The 21,126-nt window shown below is 37.2% G+C and overlaps 2 protein-coding genes and 1 pseudogene across 2 annotated transcripts; 1 reads left to right on the plus strand and 2 right to left on the minus strand.

The window, feature by feature from the left end:
* On the plus strand, nt 1–4,594 carry LOC113347119 (zeta-carotene desaturase, chloroplastic/chromoplastic-like). Its single transcript, XM_026590705.1, has 14 exons — nt 1–341; nt 698–822; nt 1,268–1,402; nt 1,662–1,734; nt 1,805–1,878; nt 2,032–2,136; nt 2,508–2,752; nt 2,851–2,938; nt 3,041–3,083; nt 3,189–3,345; nt 3,464–3,592; nt 3,678–3,750; nt 3,837–4,001; nt 4,163–4,594. Exons 1-14 carry the CDS (start codon nt 134–136, stop codon nt 4,316–4,318), a joined length of 1,776 nt encoding a protein of 591 aa, XP_026446490.1. The 5' UTR covers nt 1–133; the 3' UTR covers nt 4,319–4,594.
* Nucleotides 4,595–4,614: 20 nt separating this feature from the next.
* Nucleotides 4,615–6,106, minus strand: LOC113350727 (annotated as a pseudogene).
* Nucleotides 6,107–13,691: 7,585 nt separating this feature from the next.
* LOC113350728 lies at nt 13,692–14,690 on the minus strand. Its single transcript, XM_026594852.1, has one exon. The coding sequence runs from the start codon at nt 14,688–14,690 to the stop codon at nt 13,692–13,694; it is 999 nt and encodes a 332-aa protein (XP_026450637.1).
* Nucleotides 14,691–21,126: the final 6,436 nt, after the last annotated feature.

Raw genomic sequence — 21,126 nt, forward strand, 5'->3', positions numbered from 1 at the left:
GTGAAGCACCTTCTCCATTGAAGATACTCTTCTCTCTCTTGGTTTTCATGGGGAAGTGACATTCACAAGAGAGAGCTCTTCTTTCTTGTTTTTCTTGTTGTATTTCTCTTTGAATTTAGGGTTTTGTTAATCAATGGCTTCTTCTTCAACTTCTTTTCTTACTGCTACTACTTTTACAACAGGGAGTAAGAGCAGTGGCAACTTTTGCAGAGATGTAATGAGAAATGGTATTATTGGAAATTCTTTTGTGTATCGCAACCGTGGGAAGATTCAATTTAGAACACAGAGGTTACGAATTAACTCTTCTTTGGATTCTAATGTTTCTGATATGGGAACTAATGGTACGTTTGTTTAATCTTCTTCTAGTTTTTCAAATTTTCCCTTTAGATAAGTGAAGCTAAATTTGAAGAATTCTTGTTCAATTTTTGTGTTTTGGACGATTTGGTAGATTAAATTATTCAGAAGTAGCTGAATTGAGGCAATAGACTGGATTTTATCCTGAATTAACTATAACTATGTGGACCGCTGTATTGAGTATGCTTTAGGCGTCTTGGAATGTCCAATAAGTTTGTCATGTTTCAATTGTTGTTGGAATTAGGAATTATTAACAAACATATGCGGAATTTTGTTTAGTTTGAGCAAACATATGGTATTCTCGAATTTCTCGTTCAGATGTTCATTGCTTTTGCGTTGTCAGCTCCAAAGGGTTTATTTCCGCCAGAACCTGAGCATTATAGAGGACCGAAATTGAAAGTTGCAATCATAGGCGCCGGGCTTGCTGGCATGTCAACTGCAGTGGAGCTTTTGGATCAAGGCCATGAGGTTTGTTTACCTATTTTCATCTGAGTTTTTTTTTTCTTTTTTCTTTTTTGGAGCTTTTGGTCTTTTTCCTCTCATCGGTTATTTCGTATTGTTTAGTGATATTATACTGAATCCTAAAGGTACCTATTTCCTATGGATAATATGAGTTTTTCTTACTCTAGTGGTTTACTTAATGCAGTACATGTAAGTCATGGGACATAGTGCACTGATGCATTGTGTTTTTTTTTTTATCGATAAAGAATTTGATGCTGACGAGCCCAGTGACTTTACCACTATACTGCAGTGACATCGGCCACTGATGCATTGTGTTACTTATCTATTTTGTTTTCCGATGTAAGGTTGATCAATCAGTAAACAGATTTAAAATGTGTGCTTAAGTTGGTCAGATTGGGAATTTTCTTGAATTGCTTTTTCGCTAATGTGCATGTTTTGGTTGTACCTACAGGTTGATATATACGAATCGAGGTCCTTTATTGGTGGAAAAGTGGGTTCTTTTGTTGATAAGAGCGGAAACCATATTGAAATGGGGCTTCATGTTTTTTTCGGCTGCTACAGCAATCTTTTTCGTTTGTTGAAGAAGGTGAATATGTCTTGCTAAGATTTGGTAATTTCATAAGCTGGTTAACCTATTCAAGGTGCCCTATGGACAGCAGTTCCGATACCTGAAACGAGAGATTATGTAAACCATTAATGTATATTTCTATTTTGTTGTTGGTTGCAAAAGTTATGTTCCATCCGGTTAAGCATAAGTTAGTGTAGTTTCCTATTAGTTTGTGTTGCTGATTGGTTTCCAGCTGTTCAATTGAAAAGCTGAATCCTGTCTTCCTACCTTCATCCAGGTTGGTGCAGACCAAAATTTACTGGTGAAGGATCATACACATACTTTTGTAAACAAAGGTGGCCAAATTGGTGGTATGCATTCTCCCTTTATCTTTACTTCTGTGAATTTAACTTAGCGTAGACTAACTTTTTTCCATTTCAGAACTTGATTTTAGGTTTCCAGTGGGTGCACCATTACATGGAATTAATGCATTTTTGACTACTCAACAGCTTAAGGTATATCTTTTAGCAAGCCTCTGCTGTTGTTATACAAAATACAACTTTAATACCTTATAGACGAAGTTTATGCAGTTCTTCCTACATTATATTTCCTTATATTTAATAAATATCCGAGACTGCGTATAAATACTGACACATTTCTTGATGTAGCCTTATGATAAAGCAAGGAATGCACTGGCTCTTGCCCTGAGTCCTGTTGTTCGTGCTCTTGTTGATCCAGATGGTGCTCTGCAGGATATCCGTAACTTGGACAGTGTAAGCATATCACTTCTTGATTACCCTTCTTTTAATTTTCTTGGAGGGGGTTTGTTATCAGCAATGGTGGACATCTAAAACCAAGTTATATATTTAAGTTCACAACATTTACCCATTCCTGGTTAGATATTCTGGTGTCCTAGGCATACAGGAACCACACCAATCCATTCCGAACTTGGTGGTTGAACTCTACACCTAAAGCCCAATTATGACATCCCTTCTCTCCCACTTCACACCTCGGAAGGCACCCTTCTTATGCCTTCCCTTCTCAGTTACTTTTAGAACAGATTAGTTTATCCCATTTTCGCTTATACTTTTAATTTTCTTACCTGTCATATAATTACTAAAATGAATTCAATTTCCACTCACAGATCAGTTTCTCAACTTGGTTCATGTCAAAAGGTGGCACACGCAAGAGTATCCAGAGAATGTGGGATCCTGTTGCTTACGCTCTAGGGTTTATTGACTGTGACAATATGAGTGCACGTTGCATGCTCACCATATTTGCGTTGTTTGCTACTAAAACAGAAGCTTCATTATTGCGCATGCTTAAGGGCTCCCCTGATCTTTACTTGAGTGGTCCCATCCGAAAGTATATTATGGACAAAGGTGGCAGGTATGAAATGTGGAGAACTAAAATTCTGCACGATCTCAGTGTGAAAATTTCACCTGATTTTTTTTAATTTTGAATTATTACTTTCGCCTGCTCTATAGATTTCATCTGAGGTGGGGATGCAGAGAGGTACTTTATGATAAAACTATCAATGGAGACACTTATGTTTCAGGACTTGCCATGTCCAAGGTAAAGAGCTCCCATGAGATTCTATGTAATCATGCTGCAAGCTTCTTCAACCTATAGAGTTTAAAGGGTCAAATTTTACATACCTCTGTGCTATTGTTGCAGGCTACAAATAAGAAAACAGTGAAAGCTGATGTATACGTTGCAGGTGTGTGGAAAGCATTTCTATTATTACTTTTATTATTTCCTTTCATCTTACTGGATCTCGAATCTGATGTGGCTAACCAACTTGACTGTTGCTTACTTATGCCAGCATGTGATGTTCCTGGAATCAAAAGGTTACTTCCTTCAGAGTGGAGGGAATCGGAATTCTTCGACAACATCTATAAACTAGTTGGAGTACCAGTTGTAACAGTACAACTGCGATACAATGGGTGGGTTACGGAGTTGAATGACCTAGGAAAGTCCAGGTGATTCCAATACTAATGCTAGATAATATGTTTCTCTGTTCACAATGATAGTCGGGAACTTGGTAGTAGGCTATCATGTTTGGAATTTGTGCACATTCCCATATTTTTATGATTTTAGGCAGTTGAAAGAAGCTGTAGGGTTGGATAATCTCCTTTATAGCCCAGATGCCGATTTCTCCTGCTTTGCGGACCTTGCACTCACTTCTCCAGAAGATTACTACATTGAAGGCCAAGGTTCATTGCTCCAGTAAGAACTTAATCTTGTGAATATGTTATTTTTGCAGTAGCATGGGATTACAAACCACTTTATCTTAATCTTGTATTGCCTTCAGATGTGTGCTTACTCCTGGGGATCCTTACATGCCCTTAACAAACGATAAAATCATAGAAAGAGTTGCGAAGCAGGTAAGTGGCTTTCTGCTAAAACATTAAGATTCAGCTTTGTAGTTTTTCATCTCTACCATTTAACTTTCCACTCTCATCTTTTTCAGGTTCTGTCCTTGTTCCCATCTGCTCAAGGGCTAGAACTTACCTGGTCTTCTGTTGTTAAAATCGGTCAATCCTTATATCGCGAAGGACCTGGTGTAGATCCATTCAGACCTGATCAAAAAACGCCTGTTAAAAATTTCTTCCTAGCTGGATCTTACACAAAACAGGTATTCATCTGGATGACCAGATCTTTTCCATTTCTAGCATGATAGATAAAAAAATCTTCCAGTTCTAGCTTGTAAATGAGCCTCATGTAGAATTCCGAATCGTCTATTTTAGCAGCAAACATCTTAGGAAACTGAGATGCCTTGCCTTACTGTTTCTATAGGATTATATTGATAGTATGGAAGGAGCAACTCTATCAGGAAGACAAGCAGCAGCATACATATGTAATGGCGGTGAAGACTTGCTTGCTCTTAGAAAGCAGATTTCTGCTATCGAAGCTCAATCTGACAACACTACCGGTGAGTTGAGCTTCGTCTAATGTATTACAGTTCCACTAGTTTTCATCACTACTTCAACCACCTCAGATCATCAAGTAGACACCTCAGATCATTAAGTAGAGAGGAGAAAACAAGTTTGACACATTCAGTTAGTGGTCTGGGTACTTTCCTATACCCGTTCTTCATTTCTTCTCATATAATGGTTATGTATCCATGTAACTTTACAACAAATGAATGCCAAAATCATTTTCAACATATGTTCAGTTGCTGTATATTTGTAAGTTCTCCTGGGCATTGATTAGTTTCCTGCAGAAATTTTATGATTATTCAAGCAGAGTAAATATATTTAAAAGAAGCCAAATCACTTTTTATTCAACAATCTTTCAAATTCAACATAAACAGACCCTAACTTTTTAAAAACCACAAGTACCACAGAAAGAAGAAGAAGTACAACAACAAGACCCAAACCATAAGGCACTCAAAATTCATCTTTCTCAATTGCACGTTTAGCAAGATCGAGATCTTCATCCAAGAAAATATCCCATTGTCCATCCCACTTGATAAAAAACTCAGTATCTTCCAAGTACTCAACTCTATGAACATCACCAGCAGGAGTAAACAAATAATCACCAACACCCAAACTGCACTTCTCTTTCTTACTCAAATTCCACACCCTTCTACTTCCTTTCATTACAACTACATCATGTCCAAAAGTATGATGATGAGCTGGTTCTATGCTTCCTCCTTTAAATTTAACAATTGCCGAAGTTGGACTTTCTCTAACTATCTTCATCATTCCACCAGGCATTATATCAATCTCTGTAAATTCTCTATTTTTCGCCAAACAACATATCGAACAATCGCCCAACTCCTCTTCTTTCTTTTCCAATCCGATTTTCGACATTTCGCCAGTGGATTCGTCAAAGAATGATTGGAAGTCAGATGACCATGGATTGTTCCCAGAAGCAGGACAAGGTGATTTGAATGGAGTATTAAGCCAAGTTTCAAGAATTTTGATCCCTAAATCTGGTGAAGTGGAAGCACCAGAAACTGCAAGAACGTTACAGTTGTTTTTATCGATCTTGAATTCAAGGCATCATCAGTGGTGGTGCAGGTGGCAGAGTAAACACCAGGAAATTTGTTTGCGAATATCGCAACACCAACTCCGGAGCCGCAAGCGACGAGTCCACGAGTTTCACTGGTGGTTGAATCGGCTTCTGAGCTAACTCGGCGACCGACCTCCTCACCCACTGAATAATATTTGTTGGTTCCGATGTCTTCGACATCGATCTGAAGGGATTTCAGATGAGAAACTAAAGCGTCTTTTACAGGGTGTTAGTCCTCAAGGGAGTTGGGGGAGTTGGGTGTAGTTGTGTTTTTTCCCGTTAGTTGTGAGGGAGTTCGAGGGAGTCTCTTAAAATCCCCGTTAGTCATGGGAGAGTTTAGAAGAGTCTCCCCAACTCCCTAAAAAACCCCGTTAATCGTGGGGGAGTTTGAAAGAAACTCTTAAACTCCCTGTTAGTGGTAAAAATTAGAATGATAGGGAGTTTTTTTTTTTTGGGAGTTCTGGGAGTTTATAGTGTATTTTTGCCTCACTCCAAATCTCTCAAAAAAGTAGAGATTTTGGGAGAGTCTCTCAAACTCCCTACACTCAACACACCAAACTCTCTCAAACTCCCAATACTTTCTTACACTCCCTCAAAATCCCCAAGATTCAAAATACATTAAACTCCCTCCAACTCACTCGTGGACTAACCCCCTGTTAGTGTGGAACCTAATGGATCGTCGCCTGCTATGATTTTTAATGGGAGTTTACCGTTTTGCGCCATTGGAACAGTGAAAGTGAGGATATTGAGTTGGAGAGAGTGAGGTGATGAACAAATGAAGAAGCAGACAGGGACGAGGTGTTGACTATATGGAGAGGAAGACAAGTGAAGTAACAGATGTTTACTGATTCCAGGAGGTGGTTGTTGAATCCTAATTGGGTGACTCTATTCGATTGTTGGACAAGGTTACAGAAATGATACACGTACGGAAGACGTGCACCGTGATGTGCACCGTGATCAGATCTAAGGGCCATTAGGAAGCCCCGGGGGAGATTCGCAGGAGGTGGGGTTAATGGTGAGGTCCACCACATTTTTTTTCTCTCATACCAAACTCCACGATGCACATCTTCGGTACACCAAACATTTCTGACAAGGTTATGGGCCTTCTGGCCTGTTAGGCATCAAAGATAAATTAGGATAGTTCGGATGTGAGACTTATATCATGTTTGTTTACTCCTGACTCATCTGAGTCGTCTGGGTCTGACTGAAATCACCTGATTTGAGTCAGATATGTGTCAATATGTTTGTTTGTAGATGTAGATAGGTAAAAACGATTTGCTGGTTTTTAAGAGAAGTGAAGAGACGACCGTGTGGACGGAGACCCTTCGACCGAGCAAACTGTTTAAACCTGCTTCTAACAGATGCAGTGCACAAGAGTGCTTTGAGTTCGAGAGATCAATATGTAGGATTCCAGCCTAAACCAAGATAATGGTCGTTCCTGAGTCAATTCGGTCACAAAGAGGGAAGAGGGTCGATCTCTAGGAAGGAAGCTGAGAAGTGTCTATGAGATCAATGATGATCAAGGATTGTGAATGTGTGATGATTTTTGGTTGATGAACTGTTGTGTTCAAGTGAAAATAAGTTCCGATCGATTGAGCGATAATTTCTTGTGTGTCGAAATTGTTGTTTACCGGATGATCTCGGTTTTCAATCGTGGATCCGGAGACCTATTTATTTTACAAGAATAGTAGACACATTGATCCCAGTAAGTGTGACGGTTTCTCGAGTGAAAGAGTGGGAAAGTGGGAAATCGTGGTTAAACCAGTTCCATGTCGTGCAGAGACTTGGTTGATTGTCCATCCACTACTTTGCTAACTTCCTCAACCGCTTGCACTACTTACTCACACTTCTCATCGTGGATAAACACACGTGTCGTAGGCCGCCAGACCAAAATCCTAGTGATTATCCCCCTATATGACGTGATCTATATCTCATGAACGTGGAGTCTGCAAGGCAAACGTGTATTTAATTAGTCAGTTGTTGACACCTTAATGAGTCGAGCATAATGAACGAATGTGGTATGCTCTGGGACTCATGGATTGAGCATAAGATGTCTGCTGAGACACGCTCAGACGCTGAGTCTTGATGAATTGTGATATATCATTTTACCGGTCGAGGTAATAATGATGTATTGGGAATTTGGATGATCGTCCGATGAGGTTGCTCGATCGAGGAATTATTCTGATATCGTTGAATTATGCAGAATGCTCATTTCTGATTTAATATATCATGAATGATCGAATGAAAGTGTAGAATCAGAAATTAATGGATGGTCGTCCGTTCGAACCATGTTGCTCAATCGAGCAAAAATGTTGGTAGCAGGACCAAACATTAAATTAAAAAAATTGATTGCTGGATCAATAGAATTCTCGAATGTTGATAGTTGAATCAACATGAGGAATATTTCTTAGTCAAGTAATTGATAGTTGAATCAATGAGTTCTGAACCCAGTTGATTGTACATGTTCCTAGCTTAAGCGTAAAATAGATATTGCTAGTTTAAGCAAATATTGGTCGTTTGATAAATTATTGGTAGCGGAACCAAAAAAATATGATTAATTAGAATGTTGATTGCTAGATCAACATAAAATTATTAGGATTTAAAAGTGTTCAGAATTATGCTATGCAAAGCATTTGATTTGAAATCCTTTTGGTCGATTGTTTATAAATTGACGATTTACTGAAAATCAACCAATGAGCGAGAGAGGTACCAGCTACATGGGATGATGATTGACCATGTAGCGCCCAGGTGCTCGAATGAGCGTGCACCAAAATCCTTTGTTAGGGCTGAACATGGTTTCGGTTTTCCGCTGAAACCAGACCAAACCAGACCAATTAGGAAGAAACCAAACCGAACCATTTACTAATGGATTGGTTACGGTGTAGAAAGTGGAAAACCGATAGTGTTGGTTTCGGTTTGGTTTGACCTCTAAAACCGAACCAAAAGCCATTGGAAAACCGATTAATTTTTAAACTTAGTTTCTACCGAGTATTAGATTCTACCCATTGATTTAGAGGATAAATAGAAACCCTAAATCTAATATGTCATTATGATACACTCCATCTTTCTCTTTCTCCTTCTCTCATTCGCCTCCTTTCTCCACCCCCAACTATAGCTGCTGCTACTCGACTTTTTTCTTCCCGTCTTCCTTCTTTTTTATTTGTCAATAACTAAATTAAGATATATTATATATTTTCTTTTGATCTCTAGAATTAGAGTAAGCTTTAACTATTCTTGATATTTTTTTTGTTTTATTGTTTTTGTCTTTAAATTTGTGTAAACCAATACTATCGGCAACTACGATTTTTTTATCTGTAAATTTGTGTATTTTTTTTTTTGGTTTGACATAATTATTGGTTAACCAAAAATCACTGGGACAAACCGAAACCAACTGGAACCATTTGGAAACCGAACCAATGGTTAATGGATTGGTTTGGTTTAGATTTTTAGAAACCAATAATAGTGGTTTCGGTTTTGGTTTCGCTAGAAACCGAACCAAAACCGACCATGAACAGCCCTATCCTTTGTAGACCAGTTGGTGAAAACATGATTAAATGATCGTTTAATCATCATTAAAATAATGCTCGTCTGAGCATTAAGTGGTAAAACCTAATTATGGAGAGAGGAGGGACTGACCAAGGAGTGTGAAACCGGCCCTTGGTGGTCGTGGGACCGGCTGGTGGTTGATTGATCAAGTTCCAAGTTGGTTGGAAAGAGTTTGAACCCAATATGAACTGTAGAAGATTAATTATGTCAAAATCATTAATAGGATGTGGGACAGGCTTCTGCAAGCCTAAGGGCCGACCTTGGTCGGTCAAGGTGGCATACCCATGTCACCACATCGTCTTGACTCAATCCTGAGTTTTGGTATTTTCTGGTGCGCGTTTGAGCAATATTTTGTATTTTCAGAAGAGTTTGATCTTGACTGAAACTCTCAATTTTGCTTGAGTGAGCAAGTAGAATTTTGCTCGCGCGACCAATATTTTAAGTATATTAAAATAAATAATATTTTAATATTTATCGTTGAAATCCCGGATGGTCGTGTGACCATTTGACTTTTTGGTTTTTGATAGTTTGAGCAATATTTGAGAAAATGTGGAAAAACCCGGGTTTTTTCTCAACCGAAGGAGTTTCATGAGATGAAGGAAGAAGTAATAATAATAAAATAAGGAATTGGGAGATGTGGGACCGGCCATGGATAGGGCATGGACGGCCGGCTAGTAGGCCCAGTCCCGCGCTCTTTCCTATTTTATATTATTATTTTTCATCATTTGAGGAAATATGGAGAAACTAGGAGTTTTGCCGAACGAGGAAGTTTGCTCAAACAAGGAGTTTTCAACAGGAATAAATAATAAAATAAGTTGAAAATAACAGGAAGAGGCGTGGGACCGGCGACGGTGGTGTGGTCGGCCGGCCGGTGGGCCCTGTCCCGTGCGCCTCTTTATTATTTTTTAATTATTTTCCTTTCTGATTTTGCATAGGTTTCCTCGTGCGTCCATATTTTTGAATGCTCGTATATGCATTTGAGTGTTCGTTCGTGCATTATTGTTAAGTACACTCGCACCATTTTCTCGGGGCTTACTCGGTGGTGTGGCCCAGAAGCCCGAACAGTGAATATTTATTACTAATTCGTGGAACTCATCCGGGAATAAGCCATGAAACAGAGTAATAAAATAGATTGATTATCTATTACTAATTCATGGAGTTAGCCGGGAATAAGCCATGAAACGGAGTAATGAGAAATATTGATTATCTATTACCAATTCATGGGATTCGCCGGGTATAAGCCATAAGACGGAGTAATGAGATAGATTGACTATCTATTAGCAATTCATGGAATTATCCGAGAATAAGCCATGAAACGGAATAATGAGATAAAATATATTATTTTTATAGGAATTCGATTGATGAGTGTTGCGCTAGAATTTAATCCATGAATTGCTTTGTATTAGCATGCAATATATCTAGGAGCATTGTTTATTCGAGAATGAGTATGAGATGATGGAAGCATCATACTCATTCTGAATATTGATTGTGCATAATCTGGGAACAGTGTGGCATCCCGAAGACGTTAACGCTCTATACTAGCATGAAATATGTCTAGGAGTCGTCTAATCGTTAAGAGATTCTATACATAGTCAGGGAACAATGTGGCATCCTGAAGACAGTTAACGCTCTATACTAGCATACAATATGTCTAGGAGCCGTCCAATCATTAAGATTCTATATAGAGTGCTGATGAAATATGCGAAGTGTCGAAAAGCTCAGCTGGGGAGGCTTTACGAATAACATATTCATAAAGATCTCTGGGAGGGTGTACGCTCAGTCAGAGATTGTGAAACGAGCTTTCACGAATCCTAAAATATGAGTTTCGCATCCATTTCTGAAGTCATGTCAGAAACATGCGAGATCATGATTTTACGATTTTAGCCTTTGTTGAAAATCCACCATCAGCAGTGAGTCAGATCCATATCACGAGTCAGATGCAAACGAACATGGTGTTACTCACTCGAGAGCATCACTGTATATGCTAATTTCTATGATTTTTTACATCAAAAAATTAAAAAAAAAATTGTTGTGATCTTTTGTTTTTTGAAGCACTAATTGTTGTGGTATGTGCGAGCATACCGCTCCATATAATCATATTTCCAATCTTAAATCCCTATGGAAACCCCGTTAGAGACTGGTAAATTTGCATACTTGGTTATCCGTACATGAATGGCGAGACCCAATTTCGGGAGTGGAGAGAAAGTTTCTTGAAGATGATTGAACCATTCAGCTAGGTTCCAAGTTGAGCCGAGGCACGGTTTAATGAAAGCCGGTCGTCCAAAGTTTGTTTGGCAACAATAACATTTGTAATCGTTATTCAATAACTATTTCTCCCTTCTACTTATATCAATTATTTTTTATCCAACAATTATCACACACAACTAATTTCTAGTTTCATAAAAATTCATCTAATTTCTCCATCATATTACTTGTTTTCAATCAAGTTTTTTTTTTTTTTATAGATCCTTATTTAGAAAATGAGGAAATGCATATAGATGCACTAATCTTTCTCCAACAATAAGTGTTTATGCAACAGTTGGATCAAAAGGATGAAGAATCAAATGATGAAAGAACCATCATAACTCCATGATACAATTATCCACAGGGAAAATACCGTGATCTCCAGAACCCATTGAAAGAAATTACGTGGACATTTCGAGAGGAATGATACCAACAAATGATGCATGATATATTTTATCGACGGGTGTGTTATTCTGATGAAGATTTTTAATGTCGTTTCTGCATTCCACAACACATAACAATCAATTTGATGCACGAAATATACATATGGACATAATCTTGAACAAAAGGTCACTGCAACCCTAAGGATTCTATCTTATGGGTGTCTAGTGGATGCTCGTGATTAGTATATTTGTATGACAAAAACAACTATATAAGAAAATCTCAATATGTTTAGGAAAGTGTAACCAACCATTTTGGTCCATGTTTTTTAGGACAATCAACGCAAGATGATGCCGAATGACTACTAAAAAGAAAATGAAAATAGTGGTTCCCTGAATGCTGGGTATCCTTGATTACATGTATTAGTTGTGGCATGGATGTCTTTATGCTTGGCAGGGTCTGTATAAGGATCACCATGCAAAACCAATTACTGCGCTGGAAGAGGTGCTTATGATTATAAGATATGTCATGTTTTTTTTCTAACGACCATCAATATTTTACATAAATTTCATTGTTTGAAAAACTGGAATATAGAACTGTTCCAACTGCAAATTTCACCATCAAAGACAATAACTATAATATGGGGTATTTTCTGACGGAAACTTTTTATCCAACGTGGTCAATATTAGTTCAAGCCTATGAACCCATTTAGCTGTATTCAAAATTTACAAAATTTTAAAATCGTACATTACTCAGGATTCTTGTTCTCCACTGGACTTAAAATTCCAGTATCCCACCTTCTTGTAAGATTTAATGGGACTTCCGAAAAATATTTATTGTCTATCTAGTTTTAACTTTAGGAGTAGATTACAAATTCCTTGTTGTCATCAAATATCACACTGTACTGGATTACTGAAAAGTGGATGAATCAAGTGGCTTACCAATGTCATTTGTTCAGTGCACCAAAGAATGTCTCTCGAAATCGAGGGACTTGTTAACTTGTATATCCCCGTATATATGTTAAGGTTTACTAAAACAACAATTTCTTACATTGGAAACAAGATTTGTTTGTTTTATTGCATTGAAAACTGTAATTCTTTGCATTGGTAACAAATATTATTGTTTTTAGTGTAAGAAAATCCAATTTCTACTAGAATAAGACAAAAAAACACAATTTCCAAATAAATTAAATAATTTTTATTATACCTTAACATGTATACGGGTATACAAGTTAATAAAAGCCCGAAATTCATAGTGTGTCGCGGCATCATAATTCATAAGTCCCTTGACTTCATTAACTTTCAAATACTCCAATCAGCTGAATATTTCTTGGTTTTCAGATTGATTTTTTGGAACTTTTTTATATTTTTGGAACTCGATTACCAAAAAAAAAAAGAAAATTTACTAGAACTTTGACTCCCTCAACGGTAATGAAACCTACTTAATATTTGCCAAGTTCAATTCAAAATGTTAACCAAGTCCAATTCAAACTAGTCAGACCAAAATTCCCCGCCTAAGTATACGGCATAAAAAAAACCTCGTTTTTACCAAAAGATGGATTATCGTTCACCTAGAAGTTCCTTAAAATAGTCTGATACCCTTCTTTTGTAGTCAGTGTTCAAACTTCAAAGGAAGTCAATTCAAAATTTAAAGTCTTTTCTCATTGAAATTCAAAGTGGTCTTCCCCAAACAGTTAGAATTCAGTTGAATCCGCGACCGCGACGCGCCCGTCATTGCTGGTTGTTCTTTCTTTAAAATTTAATCGCCCGTTTTCTCTCTTTTCTTTCTTATATTCAATGACTCTTTAGTCTTGACTTGAAAAGCAGTACTTGATCTTTGACAGAGCAAATTGAATAAGAAGTACACCAATGTGGACAATGGCACAAGAACAAAAAAATAAAATTGTCCCAGATATTTGGTTTGTACAGCAAGTTGATTCTTATGTGTCTCACACTGAACGGAGAAGATATTTTTCAGTAAACTTTCGGTACCTCGCCGGAAAAGTGCATAAAACATATTAAGTTTTAAGTACATCAAATCAAATCATATAAAGTTAGTATCCATCAATACTCACCTTCAAGCATAAACGTAGATGAAAATGTAAAAATCACTTAAAAATATTAAGCATTTGAAAACTTCAATCACTCTTCCAAGCATACAATAACAAAGAAAATCCACCACTGCTTCCATTAGATCTCGTAGTAGATGAAGAACAACAAGAACTTCTACCACCATCGCTGCTACTCTCTTCTGCCCATTGTAAAACACTTGAACAAGACGGTGTTGGTGATAATGTAATACCCTGTGACGACATTGACATACTTTTCCTTTTCATCAGTTTCTTTTCCGGCCCCACCATTTCCGGCCATACACCGCCGTGATCATCTCCTACTTGAAATACAAAAACACCGTACCCATCCCCATTAACACCCCCACTCCCACCGGCACCACCAACCCAATTGAAAACATCCCAATAAAATTCAACCTCTAATTCACCAACTTTGATTCTTTCATTGCCCCTAAATTTCCAAGCTAATCTCTTAACAACTAAACTAACAACTCCATCAACTTTCACTTTCAAAACCCCACTACTACATTCAATTCCAAGCTCGTGTTTTGATCCTAGTAATTGAGCATTTGTCGAATAATTTTGATGCCCAAATACATGTTCACGGCGCGATAACAAAATCGGATCGACAAAAGTAGACATTTTCTTTGCTGCTTTAACACGTCTCAAAGCATCAGCAAGAAGATCACCAAGAAAAAGCTCAACTTGAGAATCCCAAATAATGGCTATGTAAAAAGATGACTTGGGTTCCGCTGATTGATGACTGAATTCAGCACGAGTAAAATCCCAGTAGATCTTAACTCTATGACTATTCATCAGATTGATTGATTTTGAACCCGCTTTGTTCCTGAAGAGCGAAAGAGCTGAAGATGAAAATGATATCGTGAGTGAAAAAACATCTGAAGCATGAATCGTAAGTGAATGTGTCAAATTTGATTTAGACCAAGTTAAGGTCAGATAAATTGGGTTGTTACAGAGTTGCGTTTGATAAATACATGTTATTAGGTTTTGTTGTGTATGTGAATTCTTACTGACATTGCTAGGACTACTGAAACAAGATGGAATCATAGCTTGAAGGGTTTAAGGAGTGTTTGAAATTTTGAATTGATCATATAAAGAGAGAGTTTTGGGTATTTTGAAATAAAGGGTATGTTGGTTTCTTGATTTTATTTCATGGGTATTTGGAATTTTGGAGTTCAGGATTTGTTAGAGTATTAGGTGGTTGTGATCTTGATAGGTGGTGGTGGAATGGGTATTGGGGACTGAAGTTCTTTGGTTTCTTGTTACTTGTACTTTTAGCAGCTAGGGTTGTTGTTTTGATGCTTTGGATCCTAAGAAAACTAATGATCAATAAAAGGATCCACTACGTGTAGGGTCTTTGATTAGCTTGATTTGCGCCATTTACAGAGAGAATAAACAAAAGAAGAAAGAAAACTGTCGCTCTTTCTCCACAGGGGGAGCCATGGAAGAAGTGAGCTGGGTTGCACTGGATTTATGTGTAGTTTTTCTTATTATTTCTAGCTTTAAGTAATGATCTAGTGTGACTGATCCTACTGAAGCTAAACAGAGAGGTCAAGCAGTCTATAAGTTCTTTCTTTTTAACCAACCATAGTCTGCCATATTTAGTCTACGTTGGATAGTAGTGTAAGACATATGCACTGGATCACAAAGGGTATGACATTTTACTTTTAGTTGGTTCTTCTTCTTATTCTTTCTTTTTATGTTCTAATAATCAAAAGGTAAGGTTGATGATGGGTCTACCAGTGAATGAATGTACCAGCTCCATTTGAATAACTGCATATGAGAAAGGGAATGATTGGATGATACCTTGGAGACAATTCACTGCAAAGTGGCATCAAATTGCAAGATGACATTCAACATAATGTTGGACTTTGATTATTCGCATTTTGGTTTGGCCAGATCGGGAGTGAATGTAACGGTCGAATTTCTAATTAAGCAGTCCTGCAGTCACATCATTGTTTCTCTAATGTCCAACTTTATAGTGCAACTCTGTACCGTTTAAAATCATCTCATCCGGAGAGAACTGTTTTACTGTTTCAAAGATAAACATTTTTTGTGTAACACAAGCTACAAAATAATCTCGAAGATTCTGTCTTCCTCGATGAAAAAGGTAATGAGCAAGATCATTTCCCTGCTCCAAGTAGCTTATGTCCCGGAACGACAGATTTCCAACAATATTTAGCTGGCTCAAGAAATAGTGCATGCTATGAAGAATAATTTTTTTTGGCTTTAAAGCTTGCCATGTCGAAGGCGTTTGATCGTCTTGAATGGTCGTTTCTTATGGATGTTATGGCACAATTTGAATTTTGTACCGAATGGCATAACCTTATTTTGTAGTGTATCGGTACCACAAAAATCTCTATATTTCTGAATGGAGCTTCTCGTGATACCTACAAGCCAACAAGGAGAGTGAGACAAGGTGACTCATTGTTATCTTATCTAATCATTATTGTGATGGAGGCGTTATCTAGACAATTATATAATGTTGAGCAGATGAATCAAATTGAAGGAATTAAAATAGCCCCTGGTGCACCGCTTATCTCTGATTTGTTCTTCCATGACGATTGTTTATTATTTATGAATGCAGATCTTCATAATGTCAACAATGTGCTGAAGATTATTGAAGATTTTGGCAAAGCTTCTGGTCAGCTGGTTAATTTCAATAAATCAAGTGTGCGTTTCACTGTGCATGTACCACAACGATTTTGCAGATTATTAACAAGAAGATTAAAGGTTCCTAGGTTGAACTCAAATAAGTGATACTTAGGGATACCACTCATCATTAGCAGAAACAAAGTTCAGTACTTTTCTCATGTGCTGGATAGGGTAAAGAACAGACTTTATGCATGGAATGCTAAAACGATGTCTCAATGTGGTAAATCTTTAATGATAAATACTGCTACCAATACTATCCTAGCTTATTATATGAGTTTCCTTCAAATTCCAGTTGATATAATAAATAAGATAAATGCAGCGCAAAGGGACTTTTGGTGGGGTTTTGATGAAAAGAGAGGTACGTATATTACTTTTTGGAAAAACTTGAGTCTACACAAGAATTTTGGCGGTAAAGGTTTTAGGGATTTGAAGGTACTTAATTAGGCGTTATTGGTTCGAGCAGTATGGAGAATCTGCACCAATATGGATACACAATGGGTTAAGGCTATGCAGGCAAAATATTTCCCAAGAACTAATATGCTTCATGCAAGTATTAAAAGAAATTGCTAGTGGGATTGGAACGGGGTACAAAAAAAAATCATCCTCATTAAATAACACAGTCGTTGGAGGCTAGGATAGGGAAATAAAATAAAGATATGGCTTGATGTTTGGATTACGGCTCTTGATAGTCCACTAGTGCCGAGGATGAGTGTGGTTAAAAATGAGAATTTTATATGGGTTTAAGAACTGAAAATACAAAGTAGCCGGCAGTGGAATGCTGATTTAATCAGGCATCTCTTCAACACTTCTACAACAGGTCTGATATTGCGAATGAACATTCCAGCTTCAGTTGAAGATAAGCTAATATGGATTTTAACAAAAAATGGTTTATTATCTCTTAAATCAGCATATAACATGTAGTATGATCTTAGCGGGGGAAGTTTGCAGACCTCTTCCACCATTCAAGGCACAAGCATTAGTTGGAAAGATTTTCGGTGCATTCAAATTTAGCCGAGAATTAAACATTTCTTCTGGAAATTTCTTACTGATATTCTACCCACAAAAGAAAGGCTTTCAAGAGTGTGCAGATATATCAACAAACAGTGCCCTCTATGCAACCAGTTCGATGAAATTCTGATGTATGTTTTCTTCAACTGCCAATTTTCAAGAGCAGTATGGATGCTTATCCCGGGTGGTTGAAGGGTTTTGTCTGGGAATTTTAACAACATTGCTGCTATGTTTGAAAGTTGGTTTCAATTTCACAATCAACAAAAAGGACACCCTAGATGGATTCATACTGCAATAATAGTTTCTTGGACTATCTGGAATACCAGATGTGAAGTTTAGTTTCAGAATACTAAAGCTGGGCCATAAGGGGTGGCTCGAAAAGCTTTGACCTTCACAAATTACATTGATGGACTCAATAATGAATAACTATTGCATAATATAAAAGAGTAAAACACTCTGACCTATACACCATAGTGGAAACCCCCTACTTTCCCTTTCCTTAAAATGAATTGTGATGCTTCTTTTGATTCAGATAGTGGACTAACAGGCATTGCACTTGTTCTGTGTGATCACGCAGGAAAATGAAGGGGATGTCTCTCAAAATGCTATGCAGGAATAAATGACTCCGAAAAAGCAGAATGCCTTGCTTTGTTTAATGTTGTTAGTTGGAGTTTAGAATTGCAGGTGACACAGATTATCTTGGAGACAGATCTTCAAGGAATTGAGAGTTACATCAACAAAGCTGCTCCGGTAATTGCATGGGAGAATGAAGTTATTTTGTTAGATGCCATTGAGAGATTGAAGAATATTCAAGTATGGGAATGTCGTTTTGTCCCAAGAAAATATAATAAAGTTGCTGATAAACTTGCAAAGTTCAGCAAACAGTTTGGAATCACTAGGACTTGGATAGACAGTCCTCCTAGTGTTATTCAGAGTCAATTATTGTCAGACAATTTGATTATTCATAATTAATAAAGCTTCATCTCTCGCATAAATAAATAAATAAAAGATAAACATTTTATCCTTAGACCAGATCTTGTGGTTTTGGGGTGAGAGTGGAGATCGGGAGGTGGTGGAAAATTGCATGTGCAGTCAGCTTCATATTCAAAGTAGAAAGCTAAACATAAAAATGTTGAAGTCATTAAACTCATTACCCCTTTTGGAATCATAGAGCGTAGGACTTGGATCCCTTCCATTTAACATAAACTTTCTCTCCATTTTGGATACTCGTTCGGAGCGTGAAGTCTTTGCAATGTTATAAGATTTGGAACTAGGGGCGGAACTACAACCAGGATTTCCATCGTTGAAGGCACCCATAAAAGCCCAAAAACTTATTCATAGCTGAAATTCATAAAAGCCTCATATTTTTCGAGAAGTGATATAAAAATCCCAAATTGGTGAAAGCCTTGTAGATTGGGTATTTTTTTATTTTATTTTTTGTTGGAAATATCTAGCTTATCTGATTCTCATTTTCTTCATATGAAATCTTATTTCTCTCTCTCAATAGGGGAAAGAGACTGATCAGCTCACATGGAAAATATGAAAATCGAGATCGTGATCCAAGATCAAGGCTAAGTCTATAAAAAGGGGTATATCATACAATCGCCGGTTAAGCAAAATTATAAGTTTAAGAATAACTAACTCTGAATTTTACTAATTTCAATTTACGATTATAAGAGTTGATGATTGAATTAAAAATCAAGGCTTAATTATTGTTCCATAAAATTGTATATGAATTTATTTTTAGAAACCAAATTTTTGTTTGTTTCTGAAAGTGTTTGAATGATTTAAATCGAATTAGATATTGAAATTTACAGAAACCAATGATTTTTGGTGATTTTGACGAAATAAAAACAACTGAGATTGATGAAAAACACAAAAATAAATTCTCATTACTTAGAGAAGATTACAAAAGATTATATATATAACATTACACTGTTGTAATCAATAACAGGAGGTTATCACAAATAACATGAGGTGGTAAATCGACTATTACTCTCATGGATAATGAAACAGAAACCGTGGTACCTGACAGTTATGATAGTAACTTGTACACATATACATCCAAAATATGGGCAACCCATATGGTTGAAAAATAATAAAATGGGCTGCAAATACATAATACTTCTAATAGAAACCAAATCTGGTTTCAACTAATTTTGACAAAATTAACCAATGTTAGTGTTGGTGATGTAGTAAATTTATCATGAAACCAGGTTCGTTTCAACCTATTTTGATTAAATCAAACAACGTTGAAACCAATTTTTTTGTTGTTGATATCTTAAGTTTGGTTTCAACCGATTTTCACGATTTTCTTGTTGTCGAAACCAATATCGTAGGCGATGGTAGTTGTTTGTACCCTATTCAAATAGTGTACGTGCGTGCCGCACAAGCTGTTTAATAGCGTCAGACTGTAGGTTTATTGAGGAAACCCACATGGCTTATTGAGAAAGCCAGGACGGACTTATTGAGGAAGTCCGGAGGTTTATTGAGGAAACCAGACTGTGGGTTTATTGAGGAAACCCAGGGGGCATATTGAGGAAGCCAGGACGGACTTATTGAGGAATTCCATAGGTTTATTGAGGAAAACAGACTGTGGGTTTATTGAGGAAACCCACATGGCTTATTGAGAAAGCCAGACCGGACTTATTGAGGAAGTCCGGAGGTTTATTGTGGAAACCAGACTGTGCGTTTATTGAGGGAACCCACATGGCTTATTGAGGAATCCAGGCCGGACTTATTGAGGAAGTTCAGAGGTTTATTGAGGGAACCAGACTGTGGGTTTATTGTTGAAGCCAGGACGGACTTATTGAGGAAGTCCAGAGGTTTATTGAGGAAACCACACTGTGGGTATATTGAGGAAATCCACAGGGATTATTGAGGAAGCCCAGACCAAAATTATTGAGGAAATCTGGAGGTTTATTGAGGAAACTCACATGGCTTAATATAGAAGCCCAAATGACTTATTGTGGAAGTCATTTTGAGATAGACACAAATCTTGGAAGATAGATAAGAATCTTCCAAGATAGATACAAATCTTATGAAGATATACAAGAATCTTTCAAGATAACCTCAAATCATGTGAAGATATACAAGAATCTTTCAAGATAGGCATGGATCTTCAAGGATAGACACAAATATTGAAGTATAAGTACAAATCCAGGTGGTTATTTTGGATAACTACAAATCTAAGGTTATATTATGGAACCACATTAGGGTTTTTTGCCTATAAATAGAGGCCAAAATCCGACTCAAAAGATAGGGAATGCTAGGTTTCCTAACCATTCAAGCATTATTGTAACATATTAAGTTATAAAAAACCAAGGTGATACTCTTTGAGTTACACAAACACCAGCCATATTATTTAGGATAAATGAAAACCATATCCAGGAAAAATGATACAAAAACTCCATTTCAATTTAAAATTATTAAATTTAGTTTTTATTACTCTTTTGACTTTCCAATCTTGCCATTCACTGTACGCATATGCATATAAATTTTTCTTCTTCTCTCTTAATTCATTTCCTTTTCCTCCTTCCCTAACAGCACCACCACCTCCAACCGCCGCACCACCATAAACCACCACCAGTTTCAGATCTAATACCAACCTTCTTTTTTCTGCTACTACCATTTACATCGCCACCAACAGTACCTCCGCGACCACCAACCATTTACGACGTTCAGATCTGATATCAACACCAGATCCTCTCAATCCCATCCTCCTCCCCCTTCACCAGCAGTAGCAACACCTTCTCCTTCTTCTTCTGTGCCTCTAGAAAATCCACACCTTCTTCTCCTTGTTTTCTTCTTCCCCCAACCC

This window comes from Papaver somniferum, chromosome 2 (assembly GCF_003573695.1).
Source record: "Papaver somniferum cultivar HN1 chromosome 2, ASM357369v1, whole genome shotgun sequence".
NCBI classification, from domain to species: Eukaryota; Viridiplantae; Streptophyta; class Magnoliopsida; order Ranunculales; family Papaveraceae; genus Papaver; species Papaver somniferum.

Excerpts from the sequence above, each read along its gene's own strand:
- LOC113347119 (XM_026590705.1), top strand. The coding sequence starts at position 134 with ATGGCTTCTTCTTCAACTTCTTTTCTTACTGCTACTACTTTTACAACA. Across the intron at positions 1,403-1,661 it reads TTTTTCGTTTGTTGAAGAAG|GTTGGTGCAGACCAAAATTT; the intron begins GTGAATATGTCT and ends ACCTTCATCCAG. Across the intron at positions 2,753-2,850 it reads ATTATGGACAAAGGTGGCAG|ATTTCATCTGAGGTGGGGAT; the intron begins GTATGAAATGTG and ends CCTGCTCTATAG.
- LOC113350728 (XM_026594852.1), bottom strand. The coding sequence starts at position 14,690 with ATGATTCCATCTTGTTTCAGTAGTCCTAGCAATGTCAGTAAGAATTCA.